Source organism: Salvelinus namaycush, chromosome 19 (genome assembly GCF_016432855.1).
Source record: "Salvelinus namaycush isolate Seneca chromosome 19, SaNama_1.0, whole genome shotgun sequence".
Lineage (NCBI taxonomy): Eukaryota > Metazoa > Chordata > Actinopteri > Salmoniformes > Salmonidae > Salvelinus > Salvelinus namaycush.
This window is the reverse complement of record NC_052325.1, coordinates 11,828,899-11,846,898: the sequence shown is the minus strand read 5'-3', so window position 1 is coordinate 11,846,898 and position 18,000 is coordinate 11,828,899. Positions and strand designations below refer to the sequence as shown.

Below are 18,000 nucleotides of genomic sequence, written 5' to 3'. Positions count from 1 at the left end.
GTGCACTATTCTAGTGAGACGTGTTGCTGCTGAAATACAGTCAGCACTCTAGCTGCTTCACAGGCTCACATCGCAAAACCACCTCCCTCACCCCCATACTCATCTCTGTATGACTGTTCACACCCTCTAGCACCTCTGACCTCTGACCTCTCGCCGTTCTCTGTCCCCTCTTTGCTCTCCTTCTCTCTTTTGTCTTGGTTTTGTAAAAGCACTGTCTCATCAATGTTTCTCTCTCTGTTGTCTTGGCTCGGTAAAAGCATTGTCTCCTTATTGGTTTCACATACATTCGAGGAATAAAGTCAACTCCAAACAGTTCAATATTCTCAAGGTCTCGGCAGAGGAGAATGTCACAATATTTTAGTTCAATATATGAAGCGCTGTGAAACAGCCAGCCTTTCATTCTATTGACCCATAATTGTAACTCTTATAATTAGACTCAGTTTAGTGGGCTGTGACCAACGGAGCCTCTAACTCCCACATACAGGCAGAGCTACCAATGATAACCAAGTAGCGCATGTATAACCTGTCAACCCACCCTCTCTCTCTTTCTCTTTTCCTCCCTCTCCATTCCCCCCTCCCCTTCCAACTCATCTGCATCAGTGACAGGACAACTGGTGTCGCCAGGGCCGCAAAGACAAATACTTTTAATTAGAAGCCAAACGGGATCGTTAAAGAGGGAGCCAGGCTTTTGCAGAACTCATTAACATCCCTAAATGAAATTCGGAGCTTTATGACGGCCATTTACATGCTTAATAGGCCCACCATTCTGTGGCCGCCTGACAGATACAGAGTGCAGAGAAAACTCATGCGAGACACCCAGTTTTTTTTTTTAAATGGACCTGCGTTGACTATCCGTCTCTGTTAATGACTTGGTGGCGAGCTGCGCTGCTGAATTGGGAAATATGAGGGACTGGGAAATAGTTTTAGAAAATTTGAACCCGGTCCAAAACGAAATGTAAATGAAAAGAGCCTTGATATGGGGAGCATATGTGTATAGAATCATTATTATCATGATCATTATAAGAAAGCTGTAAAAATAAATCAATGGCAGATTAGCACATCTGCTAACAGTCCATTATAGCTAATGCTAACCTAGCTATTTGCTGAGTGGTTTGATTTGAATTCAACTGGCATTTGACATTTATATGTAAACTGATGAAAGATGAGAGATAGACAACTCACATATTTGTTATATTCATTTCACTCAGGTAACAGATGTAAAAGACTTGGGTGTCACTTCAAGGTACTGAGTCACATCGAGAATGCACAAAGGATCGAATCAAGATTTACCACAAAAATAACAGAAATGCTAATTTACTGTACACGCCATCTTGCCTCTGCCTCTCTAGGAAAAAAAAGACTACTGAGTGAAAAACACAAAGAGCCTCCATTTTATATTTCAGATTTCAAATACAGTGCAAGTAGTACTGTAAGTGTAGTGAAGGAGGGGCCTACTGAAAATAGAATGAAACTTGAGTACAGTGTCTAGATTCTACGACAGTGACACAGACAGTACTCACATGTCTTTGTCCTTACTCTGAGGCCTGGAACCCACAAAAAGCCCCATGTTGGCTGAATGAAACTCATTCTGTAAAGTCTGGCAGTGATTCTGAAGTTGAGGCGAAGGGAAGCAACACTTGCTTTCCCCATCAGGAGAGGCATGCATTTTTGCAGTTGTTCTCTGAAACATGCAGCACCACCATTTTATCTGCGTGGTGCAGGGGCGAAACATTGTAAGGAGAAGTGTGAGACCTCGCTTCTTGATTACATTTCATCTTGGAATTATGAGAAAGAAAATAGTTTCATCCACAATATTTAGAAATTTAAGTAGGATAGCTACCTGCTAATTCCCATACATTCTACCTTCAACAAAGTCCAATTGACTATCAGGCTGCCAATCGACTATCAACATGGATCCTATGTTGACATGTTCTCAATAGGTTGTGTATAGTACCTTGTGACTCATTTGACTCATAGCAAGACTATTTTGGTATAAAAAAGCACAGCATCAAGTTCCTGTATGACACATTGCTCATGAGGAAGGAAGTTTTGAAAAGTAACCTGCTGTAAATGAAAGAGGGGGGAGAAAATCTGACTGTTCTCCTCCCCCCCCCCGCCCTCCCTCTCCTCTGCTGCAGCATGCAGGCAGGGGTGTTGTATATCCCTCCTTTGAAGAGGGAAAGCGTATGATTCTTGTGACTCCTGTTGAGGAGTCACATGACTGTGGCCAGGGGGAACAAACACAATGGGCACAGTATATGTACACCCCTCGCCTGCCTGTCCCTCATTATCAGGAAAATACATTCATATTACAAGCCGTGGCTGAATGGAAAGAGGTACTTCACTGAATTGTCAGGGTAGCATGTGCATTCTAGTTGACTTTGCCTCGAGTGTTAAACCATGGTCATACTTCAGTTTATTGAGTGCTGTGTTAGCCACAGTTGATTGTCTGATTTTGAGCCTTTTTCTCCTCTCCTTCATAGATGAAAGGAAGGATGAATATGATCCCTTGGGGCCAGAGCAGTCTCTTCACTCTGTAGGAAGTGGTACAGGTGACTTCCACCCTCTTTATTTAACTTTTATTTAACTAGAGAAGTCAGTTAAGAATAAATTCTTATTTACAATGACGGCCTACCCCGGCAAACCCTAACAACGCTGGTCAATTGTGTGCTGCCCTATGGGACTCCCAATCAAGGCCGGTAGTGATACAGCCTGGAATCGAACCAGGGTCTGTAGTGACATCTCTGGCACTGAGATGCAGTGCCTTAGACCGCTGCGCCATTCAGGAGCCCCATATATACATTTGCAAAACAATATATGGGGGATTGGAAATGATGCAGACACATACATTGATGAAAGCTACAATCTATCTGCAATATTAAAACTGATCTACCACCTAAAAAATATATATATATATAACACACTAGGAAGAGACATGATTATAACCCCTTGCAGCAGGTGATATACCTAATAGGAAACACATACACACAGTCAAGGGCCATGAGAGATAATGTCCCTCCTCGTGCATCAAAGCGAGGGAAAGCAAACATCTGCAGGTTGAGTGGGAGTGCAGCACAAATCACATCTTGCTACAAAATTGAATTTTGACCTAAATCTCATTTGTTTGATTCATGTACTTTCAAATTGGTTTAAAATTGTAGTTTGTCCTGGCAGTGAATCATAATGTCTTTGCAGTTAAGCATTTTATCAACACAATCTTGCCTAAAGTAACTTCAAGGGATCCAAGCCTCTTGGGGACAGTTCAGTGTCCTTCGTTTTAAGGATATTTTCAACAACAAATATAAACACAGAATCTGTGTCACAGCTCCTAAGACAAATAAATGTAGCCACACTAACTGCCCTGATTTGTTAAATCAGCTGATGAATACATTAGACACCTGATGTACCATTACACCTACACTGACTGTTTAGCAGATATAGCCTCACATCTTCTTACTCATAATCAAATCTCTGCTTTACATTATGTAGAGAGAGAATTCTAAGTGAGATCTGTAAACCAGAAAATCTAATTGCAACCTAAACCAATTACCCGTTACACTAGGAAATGTTTAAGTTAAAATGTCTAAAAGCTTTAAAATGGGTTGTGAACATCACTTAATGATGAACTTATCTCTTATTTTTCTTTGTCAAGGCCATTACATGGCATCATTAACGGTAACTTAAATGTATACTCCCCTCTAAGTAGTGGCTTAATGCTTCCCTCCCTCAGTGTCCTTCATCACATTTAGAGACCAGTCTGTTTCCCTGTGTGGCCAATATAATGTAGCTGTGCAGCACATCTCAAAATGGGGGAAGGAGGATGGAGACCGACCAATGTTCTCATTTGTCTTCCTCTCTCTTCTTCTCTACCTCCCCCTCCCCCTCTCCTCCTCCTCATTTTCCCCCTCTCCATCCTCCTCCTCATCTTATACAGTTAATGGTATGAATGGGGTGTCAGAGCTTGACAACTACTTCACTAAGTGTAGTAAACTGGAGGAGAGTGACGGCCTCTCGGCCAGCATCGCTGAATACCTCCAGCGTGGCGACACCGCCATCATTTACCCAGAAGCCCCAGAGGAAGTGACACGACTCGGAACTCCCGAAACCATTGGGCAAGACGAAAACGAAAACGGTGAGAATCCATAAAATCCATTTTACAGTAAATCTCTGACTATTTGCAGTCTCAGAAACGGCATTTAAGGCCTTCCACCTCTGTGCCTTTGTCCCCAATAGTGTTACTGACTGACTTTTATGGGTAGTCTGTGTTCAAGTGTAAGCTGATGGTGACTCTACATAGAGTCTTTGTGAAGCAGAGATAATCATGTTGCTTTTTGCACCTCCTCTGTTTACAACCTGGGCATGCTACCCATCAGGGTCTACTGGCTGACCTTATGACAACTCCTCCTCCTTTCCCCTGTACAGAACAGTCACCTGGGACTCCAGATTCTTTCACCCAACTGTTGACCTGTCCTTACTGCGACCGGGGCTACAAGCGTCTGACATCGCTCAAGGAGCACATCAAGTACCGCCATGAGAAGCACGAGGAGAGCATACCCTGCCCACTGTGCAGCGAGACCTTCTCACACCGAACACTGCTGGAGAGACATATGGCCATGCACAAGCCAGGGATCGATCAGGTAAGACAGGCAGACAGACAGACAGACAGACAGACAGACAGACAGACAGACAGACAGACAGACAGACAGACAGACAGGCAGGCAGGCAGGCAGGCAGACAGACAGACAGACAGACAGACAGACAGACAGACAGACAGACAGACAGACAGACAGACAGACAGGCAGGCAGGCAGGCAGACAGGCAGGCAGGCAGGCAGGCAGGCAGGCAGGCAGACAGACAGACAGACAGACAGACAGACAGACAGGCAGACAGGCAGGCAGGCAGGCAGGCAGGCAGGCAGGCAGGCAGGCAGACAGACAGACAGACAGACAGACAGACAGACAGACAGACAGACAGACAGACAGACAGGGTGATGTTTTTCCGTTTTTCTTTTACTCTTTTCTTTCCTCATCTCATCTCCTTCACACTGTTGTATCGTTGTGTGGGTCGACCAACGATCTGGGTGAAACACACAGTATCATTTTAGGTCACTGCCCTTCACTCATTTATTTTTCCTTTTAAGATTTGTGTTAATTATAATGGCTTTAATGGCTTCCTCATGGTGACTGGATGCTCTTTTCTTCTGCATGGAGAATCATATTCTCTTGAGTGAATTAGTATTCTCCTTTCCTCTTCCTGTCATCCTCTACTCCTCTCACATTAAACAAGTTACTTCAGACCCCCACACTGCTTCAGACCCCCACACTGCTTCAGACCCCGCACTGCTTCAGACCCCCACACTGCTTCAGACCCCCACACTGCTTCAGACCCCCACACTGCTTCAGACCCACACACTGCTTCAGACCCCGCACTGCTTCAGACCCCCACACTGCTTCAGACTCCCACACTGCTTCAGACCCCCACACTGCTTCAGACCCCCACACTGCTTCAGACCCCGCACTGCTTCAGACCCACACATTGCTTCAGACCCCCACACTGCTTCAGACCCACACACTGCTTCAGATCCCCACACTGCTTCAGACCCCCACACTGCTTCAGACCCCCACACAGCTTGTTCACAGCTGCATTGTGTTGCGCTCCCCCAAACGTCTTCCTTTAGTGAGGCCTGCGTGGGATGTGCTAGCATATTGCCTTCCTCGGGCCATCTGACGTTTTACATCAGCTGTTGCTAGAAATGGACCAGATTTGATTAGAAATGAGCACTCATACATAGTAGCAGAGATTTGGACCATTTCCTATGGTTCAATACGCAGTGCTTTCACTGAGCATAGCGTTTATTAAGTACCAGTTTTATAGATAGTGCTGCTACTGTTTATTATCTGTCACTTTATTCCTAGTTATTTGTACATGTCTACCTCAATTACCTCGTACCCCTGTACGTCGACTTGGTACTGGTACCCCGTGTATATAGCCTAGTTATCGTTACTATAAGGGCACAAGGCGAGACCCAAATGCAGACACGAGGCAGATGGTAGAACTACGATATTTATTATAACAAAGGGAGTAGGCAAAGGCAGGTCGGGGACAGGCGAGAGTTCATAAACCAGGTCAGAGTCCAAACAGTACCAGACGATAGGCGGTCTCGAGGTCAGGCCAGGCAGGGGTCAGAAACCAGATCTGAGTCCAAAACAAAACAAGGGGATAGGCAGGCTGGTAGTCAGGACATGCAGAGTGGTCAGGCAGGCGGGTTTGGAGTCAGGACAGGCAGGGGTCAGAAACCAGATCCGAGTCCAAAACAGTACAACGGGATAGGCAGGCTGGTAGTCAGAACATGCAGAGTGGTCAGGCAGGCGGGTTTGGAGTCAGGACAGGCAAGGGTCGAAACCAGGAGGACTAGAAACAAACAGAGACTGGAAAAGATAGGAGCAAGGAAAACCACTGGTTGTCTTGTCAAACAAGACGAACTGGTGTAACAGTATAACTTTAAACCGTCCCCTCGCCCCGACGCGAACCAGGGACCCTCTGCACACATCAACAACGGTCGCCCACGAAGCATCGTTACCCATCGCTCCACAAAGGCCACGGCCCATGCAGAGCAAGGGGAAACCCTACTTCAGGTCTCAGAGCAAGTGACGTAACCGATTGAAATGCTATTAGCGCGTACCCGCTAACTAGCTAGCCATTTCACATCTGTTACACTCACCCCCCTTTCGACCTCCCCCTTTTCCGCAGCAACCAGTGATCCGGGTCAACAGCATCAATGTAACAGTATAACTTTAAACCGTCCCCTCGCCCCGACACGGGCGCGAACCAGGGACCCTCTGCACACATCAACAACTGACACCCACGAAGCGTCGTTACCCATCGCTCCACAAAAGCCGCGGCCCTTGCAGAGCAAGGGGAAACCCTACATCAGGTCTCAGAGCAAGTGACGTAACCGATTGAAATGCTATTAGCGCGTACCCGCTAACTAGCTAGCCATTTCACATCCGTTACACTGGCACAGAGACAGGAAACACAGGGATATATATACACCGGGGATAATAAGCGACACCTGGAGGGGGGTGGAGACAATCACAAGGACAGGTGAACCAGATCAGGGTGTGACAGTTACTGATTGTGTATTTAAATATGACTTTTTTTAAATACGTGTTTCAGTCTTCTATTTCTCTATTGTCTTTCTCTCTGCATTGTTTGGCCCCGCTAGTAAGCTTCTCATTGTTAGTCTACACCTGTTGTTTACCAATTCGTGTGAAGGATGAAATTGTATTTAATTTTGTATTTTGATTTTAACCAGGGAATCAGTACAACCATTTACAACCAGCAATTTGTAAACATAAAGACAAAAAAACAAAAGTATAGGCCTTTTTTTCTGTCCTAAAACCGAACCTACAACTGTCTCTTATGACGGACCATGCAAATAAGCAGTGGAATCATTACAATTGTCCACTTATAGTGGTGATAATAGTCAGATTTCCTCAAATAAGCACCCTCCTTCCTCCCGGAGTCCCCCTCCACCCCCTCACCTGACCCCCTCCTTCCTCCCTCCTACCGGTGTCCCCCTCCCGGAGTCCCCCTCCACCCCCTCACCTGACCCCCCCTTCCTCCCGGAGTCCCCCTCCACCCCCTCACCTGACCCCACCCTCCTTCCTCCCGGAGTCCCCCTCCACCCCCTCACCTGACCCCACCCTCCTTCCTCCCGGAGTCCCCCTCCACCCCCTCACCTGACCCCACCCTCCTTCCTCCCGGAGTCCCCCTCCACCCCCTCACCTGATCCTCCTTCAGACTGGCTTAAATAAGAGCAGATGGTATTTTCCCCAGTGATCTGGAGTATCATAATCCTCAAATGACTTTAAGTGTTTGTTTAGTTCTGTACTTCCTCTACAGTTAAAAGAGTTAAAGAAAGGATCCTATGGAAGGTCATTATGACTAGGCTTCCTTAGTGCACCGGACTGTGGAGGGATTTCCATTTGAGTGCTACTGAGTGCTATTGGTGCAAACATGTGAATTGTGCTACTCTGCTTATCCTCTGTGTGCCTAGAGCAATGGAATTTATTTTTAGCATGGGGTAATTGTTCACACATTTGGTTATGAAGGCAGGTTCTACCACATCAGTCATTGGCCCCATTTTTCAGATCGCTAGCATTTTCACAATGTAGTCCCCTTCAAGCCACATTCAGTAGTCTAACCCTAATCACATGCTCTAACCTGAAACGTCACCTGCTGCCATACATACACACATACACAATCACACAAACACAATAACACACACCGATATATAGATTCTTCAGCAAGCATTAGTGAAAAGGGATTTTTTGAAATTTAAATTGTACCATGAAAACCTCCCACATCTTTCTCATAAAGGTCTTTGTGGGGGCTTTATCTCTCTACATGCTGTTTTTATTTGTTATCTGCACTCATTTGAATTTCAGGAAATGCACCTACACTAAACAGTTACCTTTGAACAGAACACAAAAACTCAACCCACAAACTATTCTCAAAATCGATTAATGAGTTCCTTGCACGCTTCATCATTTTTATTAAACCATTTCAGATATAAAACCCTAAAAAATACTTATGTAGTTAGATGTAGTTAACGTTTATGACGGAGGGTTATTGTGTTGCAAAGTAGCCTACCGTTGAAGCTAAGACAAAATCATTACATTCCTTCTCAAGGCCAGCTACCTTGAAATCTCGCCCAGTGCCTGGTTCATTTGTGACTCCCACACTTGTGACTCCCACACACAACACGTTTAGGTGGCACTGATGTGAAAACTCTCTTTTCTATCTCCTCCACAGTCCCAGCTGCTGAGTGAAGGGGCCGGCAACCGCAAGTTCAAATGCACTGAGTGTGGAAAAGCCTTCAAATACAAGCATCACTTGAAGGAGCATCTTCGCATTCACAGCGGTAGGTACTAAGATGAGTCAAGCCGGCGTCAGCCCACCATTTTAAAATGTATTCATGTGACTGTGGCTAGATGACAGAGAGGGCTCATGCCATAAGAGTAAAATTGATAATGTTCCTTTTTGGCCTCTGTCAGTAAATTAGTCATTCTGTTTTATAATAGCTCACTGTTTCAGACCTGTTTCATAACTGACTAATTCCGCCATATGGATGAGGCCATAGCTCAAGAAGACGAGAGTTGAATAGACGTGTAATAGAAATAGAAATTCAAATTTTCACACTGAAAGAAATCTTCAGCTATTTCACTACCAGCCAATTGCAAGCATTCAAAATGGAGTAACTTGAAATGTATGTACCTGTTTATCTTTACAGGTGAGAAACCATACGAGTGCTCCAACTGCAAGAAGCGCTTCTCCCACTCCGGCTCCTACAGTTCCCACATCAGCAGCAAGAAGTGTGTCGGTCTGTTCTCCGTCAATGGACGAGTAAGTAATGGAGGAGGCAACGCCAAGGCTGGCTCCTCCCCTAACTCCACCGCCTCCTCCCCGGGAAGCCCCGCCCTGGCTCTGCTCCGCCACAAGCTGGAGAACGGCCGCCCCATGGGGCTCCAAGATCAGCAGGGCCAACTGGACATCAAGGCAGAGCCAATGGACTTAAACGACTACCGGCTACTGATGGCCTCCCAATATGGCGTCGGAGGACCAGGGGGCTACATGAATGGAGCCTGCCGAGGAGGCAGCCCCCTGGGGGTCCACAGCTCATCCCAGAGCCCCCTGCAGCACCTGGGTGGAATGGGGTTGGACCTGCCCCTGCTGGGATACGGGTCCCTGGGGAACAACCTGAGCGAGGTGCAGAAGGTCCTCCAGATTGTGGACAACACGGTGTGTCGACAGAAGATGGATGGGAACCCGGAGGAGATCTCCAAGCTCAGGGCCTATATGAAGGAGCTGGGAGCTCAGATGGAGGAGCAGAAGATGGCCTTGTCCTCTCCGCGTGCCAGCTTCCAGGCGGTGGGCCACGGCAGCCCCACCAAGAGCATCATCGACTACACCCTGGAGAAGGTGAATGAGGCCAAGAGCCTGATCAATGACTCCAAGAGGCAGATCAACATGGACATAAAGAAGGAGAGGCTCAACCACTCGACGGATCATGAGGACAAGTCGCACCACGAGAGCCACCTGGTTCCATTCCTGCCGTTCTCCTGCCAGTTCTGCAAGGAGACCTTCCCAGGGCCCATCCCACTGCACCAGCATGAGCGCTACCTGTGTAAGAAGAACGAGGAGATCAACCACCTTCAGCCCAGCGAGGACGTGTCTCTCAGCCACAGGGGAGTGTTCCCCTCAGACCAGCAGGCCGCCCTGCTGTCCTCTCTTTCAGAGAGGGGCGCCACCAGCCCCGTCAACCCCTTCAAGGACCACATGTCAGTGCTCAAGGCCTACTTCGCCATGAACACAGAACCCAACTCAGAGGAGTTACTGAAGATCTCCATCGCAGTCGGCCTTCCGCAGGAGTTCGTCACTGAGTGGTTCTCCCAGTGGAAGAATCAGCAGCAACAACAACAACACAACAAGGGCAATGCCAACCCCAGGAAGCAGTCACCGCCGCCAGAGCGGAGCAGTGCAGAGAAGCGCAGGCACCACAGGCTAACCAGGTCACCAATGTCCACGCCGCAACACGTGGACCGTATCATGGCACTCGCTGAATTACACGGTGGCAACACCAACGGTGACCGTGACGCTCTCCACAGACACTCAGAGGCCAACCAGTTTACAGCAAACAGGCAGACGGGTGACAAACCACTAGACCCCTTGTACCAGCTTAGAAGCAGAACTCCATCCCCTCTAAATCTCTCCTCCACTTCTTCTAAAAACTCCCAGAGCAGCTCGTACACTCCAAACAGCCTGGCCTCTGAAGGGGATGGCCATGGGGGGGACGCACCGTTGGACCTTTCTCTGCCAAAACACATGATGAGCAACAGCATCTCACTGGGAGAAAAGAGGTCCAAACCAAACGGCTACATCTCAGACTGCAACGGTGACCACCACCATTCCAGCCGGGAGCAGGGTACTGAGCCCATGGACTTGGCCCACATCAAGAAGGAGTTCCTGGGCTCAGAGAGAGACAACAGAGGCAACCGCGGACACCAGATGGAGAAGAGTGCCAGCCCCATCTTTGGCATCAACCCCTTTGGTGGTGGTCACATGTACACATCTCTGCCCCCACATGGAGCATTCCCCCCGCCTAGCTTCATGCAGGCCCAGGCCAGCATCCCAGGCCTGAGGCCATACCCAGGGCTGGATCCAATGAGCTTCCTGCCCCACATGGCCTACACTTATGCAACTGGGGCGGCTACATTCGCTGAAATGCAACAGAGGTCGAGGAAGTACCAACGGAAACCAGGTTTCCAGGTAAGCAAGCCCTTTTGTGGTTTTAGGTCCATTCACTAAAGTTCATTTTTAGTAAGAGGTTAACAATAAACATTTTGCCCTTTTAAATTAGTATCTAATGGATAAAGTTACACTCAACACAAAACAAATTAAATGTTTTAGATTAGTAAAAAAATTATGTTAAAGTTGTGTTTTTGTCAAATAATTTCCTGTAATTAGATGAGTTTGTACTGTGGCTGCCTGTTTTGTATATAGGTCCATTCCACACATCAAATCCACAACACAGACTTAAAAAGCCCATATGTTCCCCTTTTTATTGTCTCCTCTCCTGGGCAGTAAGAAGGGTCTTACACAGGTCGTACGGATCGACGACTAAGTCCTGTCCAGACTTGGGATCAAACTCAGAGCAGAAGGTGTTTTTGTTTTAGGTGACAGGTGTGGATTACTTACAAATAATTGAACAATATGCCTCTCTCATCTCATAGGGGGAGCTACTGGACGGCACTGTGGACTATCTGTCAGGCCTGGAGGACCTGACAGACGAATCACTCCTCTCCCGGAAGAAGATTAAGAAGACAGAAAGTGGTATGTACGCGTGTGACTTGTGCGACAAAACATTCCAGAAGACCAGTTCCCTCCTAAGACACAAATATGAACACACAGGTATATAACATTTGGACAGTTGTTTTCTACCCCACCCTCCCTCTTCACCTTTGTGCCAGTCCCCCTCCATGTTTTATGTCATTGAAAGCTGTTCTTTTTTGTTATTTCATCCTCTCTCTCTTTTTTCCCCTTCTTGATCATATCATTTTTTCCCCACCAATCTTAATTGTTATTTTCCTCTCGTCTTTCATAATTTACATTCTAATGTGTTCAGATCCATGACCTTTAACATGTTCCTTTCTTATTGACAAGGGGTTTGGGAATAGTGGGCTGTTTGGATATGAAAGCGGTTACATAAACATTCAGTAAAAGTAGAAGTGAGCATCATTGCATCCATCACAGACACCATAGTAGTAGTCATTCTGACTCCAGGCATTCTAAATGACATCATCGTATGGTCTCCAGAAGTAACAGGACCAGTGGCCATTTTGGAAACAAATGTTCTGCTTCAAGAGGGACTGTCTTTTTAAAGTTCACGCTAGTATGTTAAGACACAGGGACATACAGTATATATACTGTGCCTTCAGTGACAGGGACGAGAATTACTGCGTTGACCCTGGTGGTATTTAACAGAATGACAGGTCGTATAGGAGGCTTGCCTGTGTGGCATGTTTGGTTATTTTTTAAATGATCTTCAAAGATGTGACCTCTCCTCCTGGGGACTCCTCTCTTTCAGTATCCTGTAATGGAATGCCCCATGAGGAATTCTCTGTCTCCTCTATTTTTGTCCCACTGTAGGGGAGGTGGGGAGGGCGAGTTGGGGGGGGGGCACTTAAAGTATGCCAACTATGAATGATGTCGCAGGCATTCCAAGGCTATCTGAGGATAGGAATCGCCTGTGTGTGTGTCTGTGTGTGTATGTGCATTCTGTTGCGTGGCTGCTCGCCTGTGTGTACTTTATGTGTATTGGCTTTCGTAGGATGGGAGGTGTTTGTGCATGTGAGTGTGGGATGTGCGCTTTGGAAGGGTGCTATTATATGGGCCGATTGAACTTGCATTTCAGAGGCCCATTTTGTCTAATACAAGTCAGATGGAAGGGAATATATTTCCGGTAGCGCCGCTGAGTTGTAGTAAACCTTTAGTGCGAGGAGCTGCATGTTGCGGCGGCGGGGAAGAGGGGCAAAGGGGGCTAGTGGTGTGAAGGTCCTCCTCCTATAAATATAACTGTCACACCATCCCGTGAAGGATGCCTAATCCTACTCGTTTTAATCTGGACCTATGATGTCATGAGAACACACTTTCACTGGTGCCAGGCTGCGCTTCAGTTTCACCTTGCTTGGTGTTCGAAACATCTGAGTTCACTGGCTTAGCTCGCTTTATTTCCACCTGACTCCCCCCAGTGTTTTCTAGCAGCAACTGAAATTAACTCTAAAGTTAGATTGTCAACCATAAATTGAGGTTTACTTTTAACGCTTTGTTTTGTTTTCTAAAATGTATTTGAGAAATGTACTTGTATTTATTTGTACAATCACAACATTACTCATTCCTATCATTATTGTGTCCTATAATTATTTACACCATGATGGAGGGAATGAAGAAATCCGTATTGATGATATACATGCTTTTACACTCAGTATGCACATAATATGATCAATACATTCTGTGTCAAGTCAGACTAAATTCACTCTAATTTTACATGTGTACTACGTGTCTGTTCTCCTGAATAACTGTTTATTTTCCCTTTGTGTTTTTCTGTGTTTCTAGAGAAGGGGACCATAGTAACACTGTAGTAACACCTCCTCTCCCCTGTCTCCTGTGTCTCCGCAGGAAAGCGACCACACCAGTGCACAATCTGTAAGAAGGCCTTCAAACATAAGCACCACCTCATCGAGCACTCGCGTCTGCACTCTGGCGAAAAGCCATACCAATGTGACAAGTGTGGCAAACGCTTCTCTCACTCAGGCTCCTACTCCCAGCACATGAACCACCGCTACTCCTACTGCAAGAGGGAGGCCGAAGAGAGGGAGGCAGCTGAGAGGGAGGCGGAGGAGAGGGAGGCCTGGGACAAGGGCGAGGGCCCCATGGAACCCACAGAGCTACTGATGAGGAGGGCCTACCTACAGGGTCTGGGGCCGCTGGGCTACTCAGACCCCGAGGACCAGCTGGAGGACGGGGGCGACACCATCCTGAGGGATGGCACGGAAGGAGGGATGAGGGGAGGACGAGGACAGAGGGAAGTGGACGAGACGTATGAGGAGGTGACAGACAGACGAGAGGCGGGAAGTTTCAGGGAAGGAGAGGACGAGGGTGACGGAAGGATGGACACAGCGAGGGATGATGAGGGGAAAGATGCGTCGCATTCGATGGATGACAGTTCAACAGAAGGGAAAAGAGACACCAAGTCAGACCATTAGGAAGCAGATTAAATCAATTCTGCAGTCAGGCAAAAGAAAATCTTGCAGAAAATATTTGTCATGATGGTTTGTTTCATTTCCTTTTTCCATTCTTCCAGCAAACATGAAACTTGCTATGTTTTCAGAAGGGCACTGCAGTGGCTAAGTCAAGCAACTTGTAGCTTCTCAGAAGCTCATAATGATGAACTCATGGAATGTGGTGACTGACTGCCAACATCAGAGTTGAGACGACAAGCTGGGTGGGATTATTTAAGAATCAACATTATGATGTAAAATGATTATCATTATAATAAACAAATTAAATGAAGCTGTCTTTAATGTACAGTGTTAAATAAGGCCTAAAAGCTGTGTGGTGCTATAATGTTGTTAACCCTTGTGTTTTATTGTGTTCATACCCCAAACCAGGAAATTGCACTCTGCCCCTTTAATCACTACAAAAACAATAAAAAACTATTTAAAAAACCCTATGTATATTTATACCGTGCTTGAAGACTTGGTAGCAGTCCGTCAGTGTTGTACTTTGTCTACTACTTACTGTGATGTCCTTGGTTCTACCCTCCCTTTTGCTCGGCAAACTAACCACACCATTTTTTGTCTTTATGTGAAGGAAACTTTAAACCTGTGTGATTTGGATGTTGTGAGTCTTAAAATGGACTGGAATGAAGTGACAGAATGAAATAGAGAATTGTGAAATACGAAGGGCTCCATATGACAGACAAGAGACTTAGTATGTTTTATTTTCTCAAGAGAAAGCCTTATATGCAAACCTTTTCACCTGTGCGTTTCTGCAAGTGCCATCCCTGTACAGTGTAAAAATCAGAGTTTACTTGTATTATCTTTGCTCTGGCTTCAGTATTAAATCAATATTTCACCTAGTTTTTCAAAGTACCTATGTCAGTATTAGCATCGATAGAGACAGCAGTTCTTTAGTTTACATGTTTGTGCAATTTTCTGTATTTTTCATTACCTTTTTCAGTATTACTTTTGTTTTTGTAGATTTTTTTCCCAAGCATAAATTACATTTCAATCAAATTTTAAGATTGCCATTTTATTTATGTGACTCATTTTATATTTCCTAATTGTATTTATTTCATACTGTAGTGTACAGTATTATAGTTCCTCAACAAATATATTTTAGTAAAGGATTCTGTCATTGACTATTGGAGAAAATCATGAATAGAAAGCACTCTATGGTATTTGGAAAAACAGTCATTGTTAAAATTGTCAATTTAGTTCTTATCATTTTATTTCCTTTAAACTACTGGAAATTCGAAATTTGGGGAACTTTTGATACAATATTGTGAAAACACTGTATTTTTTGACAATAAAAATCCACTTTAGTCATCCAGGTAAAGAGATTAAGATAGAGGGGGTGTTGATGATGGAACATTTCTAAAATGTCTTAAGTAGGCTATTATTGATTTTTTTTTATTTCTCTTGGAAATGACCATGCTCGATTAAATGTAGCCAAAATTAATTTGAATAAAGCTGTGTTATTCTTCTTGTACTTGAATGACTTCTATTTATTATCAATCTAACAGTGATCATGTATACTTGCAAACATTTAGGAGTAGGCCTATAGCAGTCTCATCTCTATAGAATTTGTATTAAAGGTAAACTCAGCGATATGACGTAGATGCAGAACAGCACACTGGGTTTTTTCCACTACAACCTAGAGCGCTGAAGTGCAAGGCTCAACTTCTCCCCTGTTTTGGTGCCCTGGCTACCATGCTGTACACGGCGTGAAGCGAATCCATGCACAGATACTGTGTGTGACTGTGTTGCATCACGCTCATCTCAATATATTGCTACCAGTGTTACTATTGGCAGTCCTCAATCCATGTTCATAGGTTGAAGTGAAAAGTTATCCATTGCGACACATACAGTAAGCTTATATCTCATATGTGGCCTCACATGGATCTTAGAAACCACACAAAATACATACTAGCTGTTTTACAATGGATGCCAAGACGCAGCTCATCTTTCAGAATAGCCTATTTCTCCATAGGGAAACGTTTACCACGATTAAGGCAATAATGCCTCTCAGGTTTGAGGATGGATTAACCTACTGTTTGTTTTCCAATGTCCTAACTAGAAAGCACATACAAGGGATGTGAAAATGTCACAGTTCAGTGTGTGGACTGCAGACTTTCTAACGTAGCATGTCACAGTTCAGTGTGTGGACTGCAGACTTTCTAACGTAGCATGTCACAGTTCAGTGTGTGGACTGCAGACTTTCTAACGTAGCATGTCACAGTTCAGTGTGTGGACTGCAGACTTTCTAACGTAGCATGTCACAGTTCAGTGTGTGGACTGCAGACTTTCTAACGTAGCATGTCACAGTTCAGTGTGTGGACTGCAGTCTTTCTAACGTAGCATGTCACAGTTCAGTGTGTGGACTGCAGACTTTCTAACGTAGCATGTCACAGTTCAGTGTGTGGACTGCAGACTTTCTAACGTAGCATGTCACAGTTCAGTGTGTGGACTGCAGACTTTCTAACGTAGCATGTCACAGTTCAGTGTGTGGACTGCAGACTTTCTAACGTAGCATGTCACAGTTCAGTGTGTGGACTGCAGACTTTCTAACGTAGCATGTCACAGTTCAGTGTGTGGACTGCAGACTTTCTAACGTAGCATGTCACAGTTCAGTGTGTGGACTGCAGACTTTCTAACGTAGCATGTCACAGTTCAGTGTGTGGACTGCAGACTTTCTAACGTAGCATGTCACAGTTTAGTGTGTGGACTGCAGACTTTCTAACGTAGCATGTCACAGTTCAGTGTGTGGACTGCAGACTTTCTAACGTAGCATGTCACAGTTCAGTGTGTGGACTGCAGACTTTCTAACGTAGCATGTCACAGTTCAGTGTGTGGACTGCAGACTTTCTAACGTAGCATGTCACAGTTCAGTGTGTGGACTGCAGACTTTCTAACGTAGCATGTCACAGTTCAGTGTGTGGACTGCAGAATCTCTAACGTAGCATGTCACAGTTCAGTGTGTGGACTGCAGACTCTCTAACGTAGCATGTCACAGTTCAGTGTGTGGACTGCAGACTTTCTAACGTAGCATGTCACAGTTCAGTGTGTGGACTGCAGACTTTCTAACGTAGCATGTCACAGTTCAGTGTGTGGACTGCAGACTTTCTAACGTAGCATGTCACAGTTCAGTGTGTGGACTGCAGACTTTCTAACGTAGCATGTCACAGTTCAGTGTGTGGACTGCAGACTCTCTAACGTAGCATGTCACAGTTCAGTGTGTGGACTGCAGACTTTCTAACGTAGCATGTCACAGTTCAGTGTGTGGACTGCAGACTTTCTAACGTAGCATGTCACAGTTCAGTGTGTGGACTGCAGACTTTCTAACGTAGCATGTCACAGTTCAGTGTGTGGACTGCAGACTTTCTAACGTAGCATGTCACAGTTCAGTGTGTGGACTGCAGACTTTCTAACGTAGCATGTCACAGTTCAGTGTGTGGACTGCAGACTCTCTAACGTAGCATGTCACAGTTCAGTGTGTGGACTGCAGACTTTCTAACGTAGCATGTCACAGTTTAGTGTGTGGACTGCAGACTTTCTAACGTAGCATGTCACAGTTCAGTGTGTGGACTGCAGACTCTCTAACGTAGCATGTCACAGTTCAGTGTGTGGACTGCAGACTTTCTAACGTAGCATGTCA

At 45.6% G+C, this 18,000-nt stretch overlaps 1 protein-coding gene across 1 annotated transcript in view; it reads left to right on the top strand.

The window, feature by feature from the left end:
- Positions 1–15,834, top strand: part of LOC120064142 (zinc finger E-box-binding homeobox 2-like) — an 82,887-nt gene extending 67,053 nt beyond the window's left edge. The window contains exons 4-9 of the mRNA XM_039014509.1: positions 3,935–4,132; positions 4,423–4,637; positions 8,818–8,926; positions 9,296–11,331; positions 11,796–11,895; positions 13,741–15,834. Of these exons, the coding sequence (XP_038870437.1) occupies positions 3,935–4,132; positions 4,423–4,637; positions 8,818–8,926; positions 9,296–11,331; positions 11,796–11,895; positions 13,741–14,327 (3,245 nt within the window). The 3' untranslated portion in view covers positions 14,328–15,834. The remainder of the gene's footprint in view (positions 1–3,934; positions 4,133–4,422; positions 4,638–8,817; positions 8,927–9,295; positions 11,332–11,795; positions 11,896–13,740) is intronic.
- Positions 15,835–18,000: the final 2,166 nt, after the last annotated feature.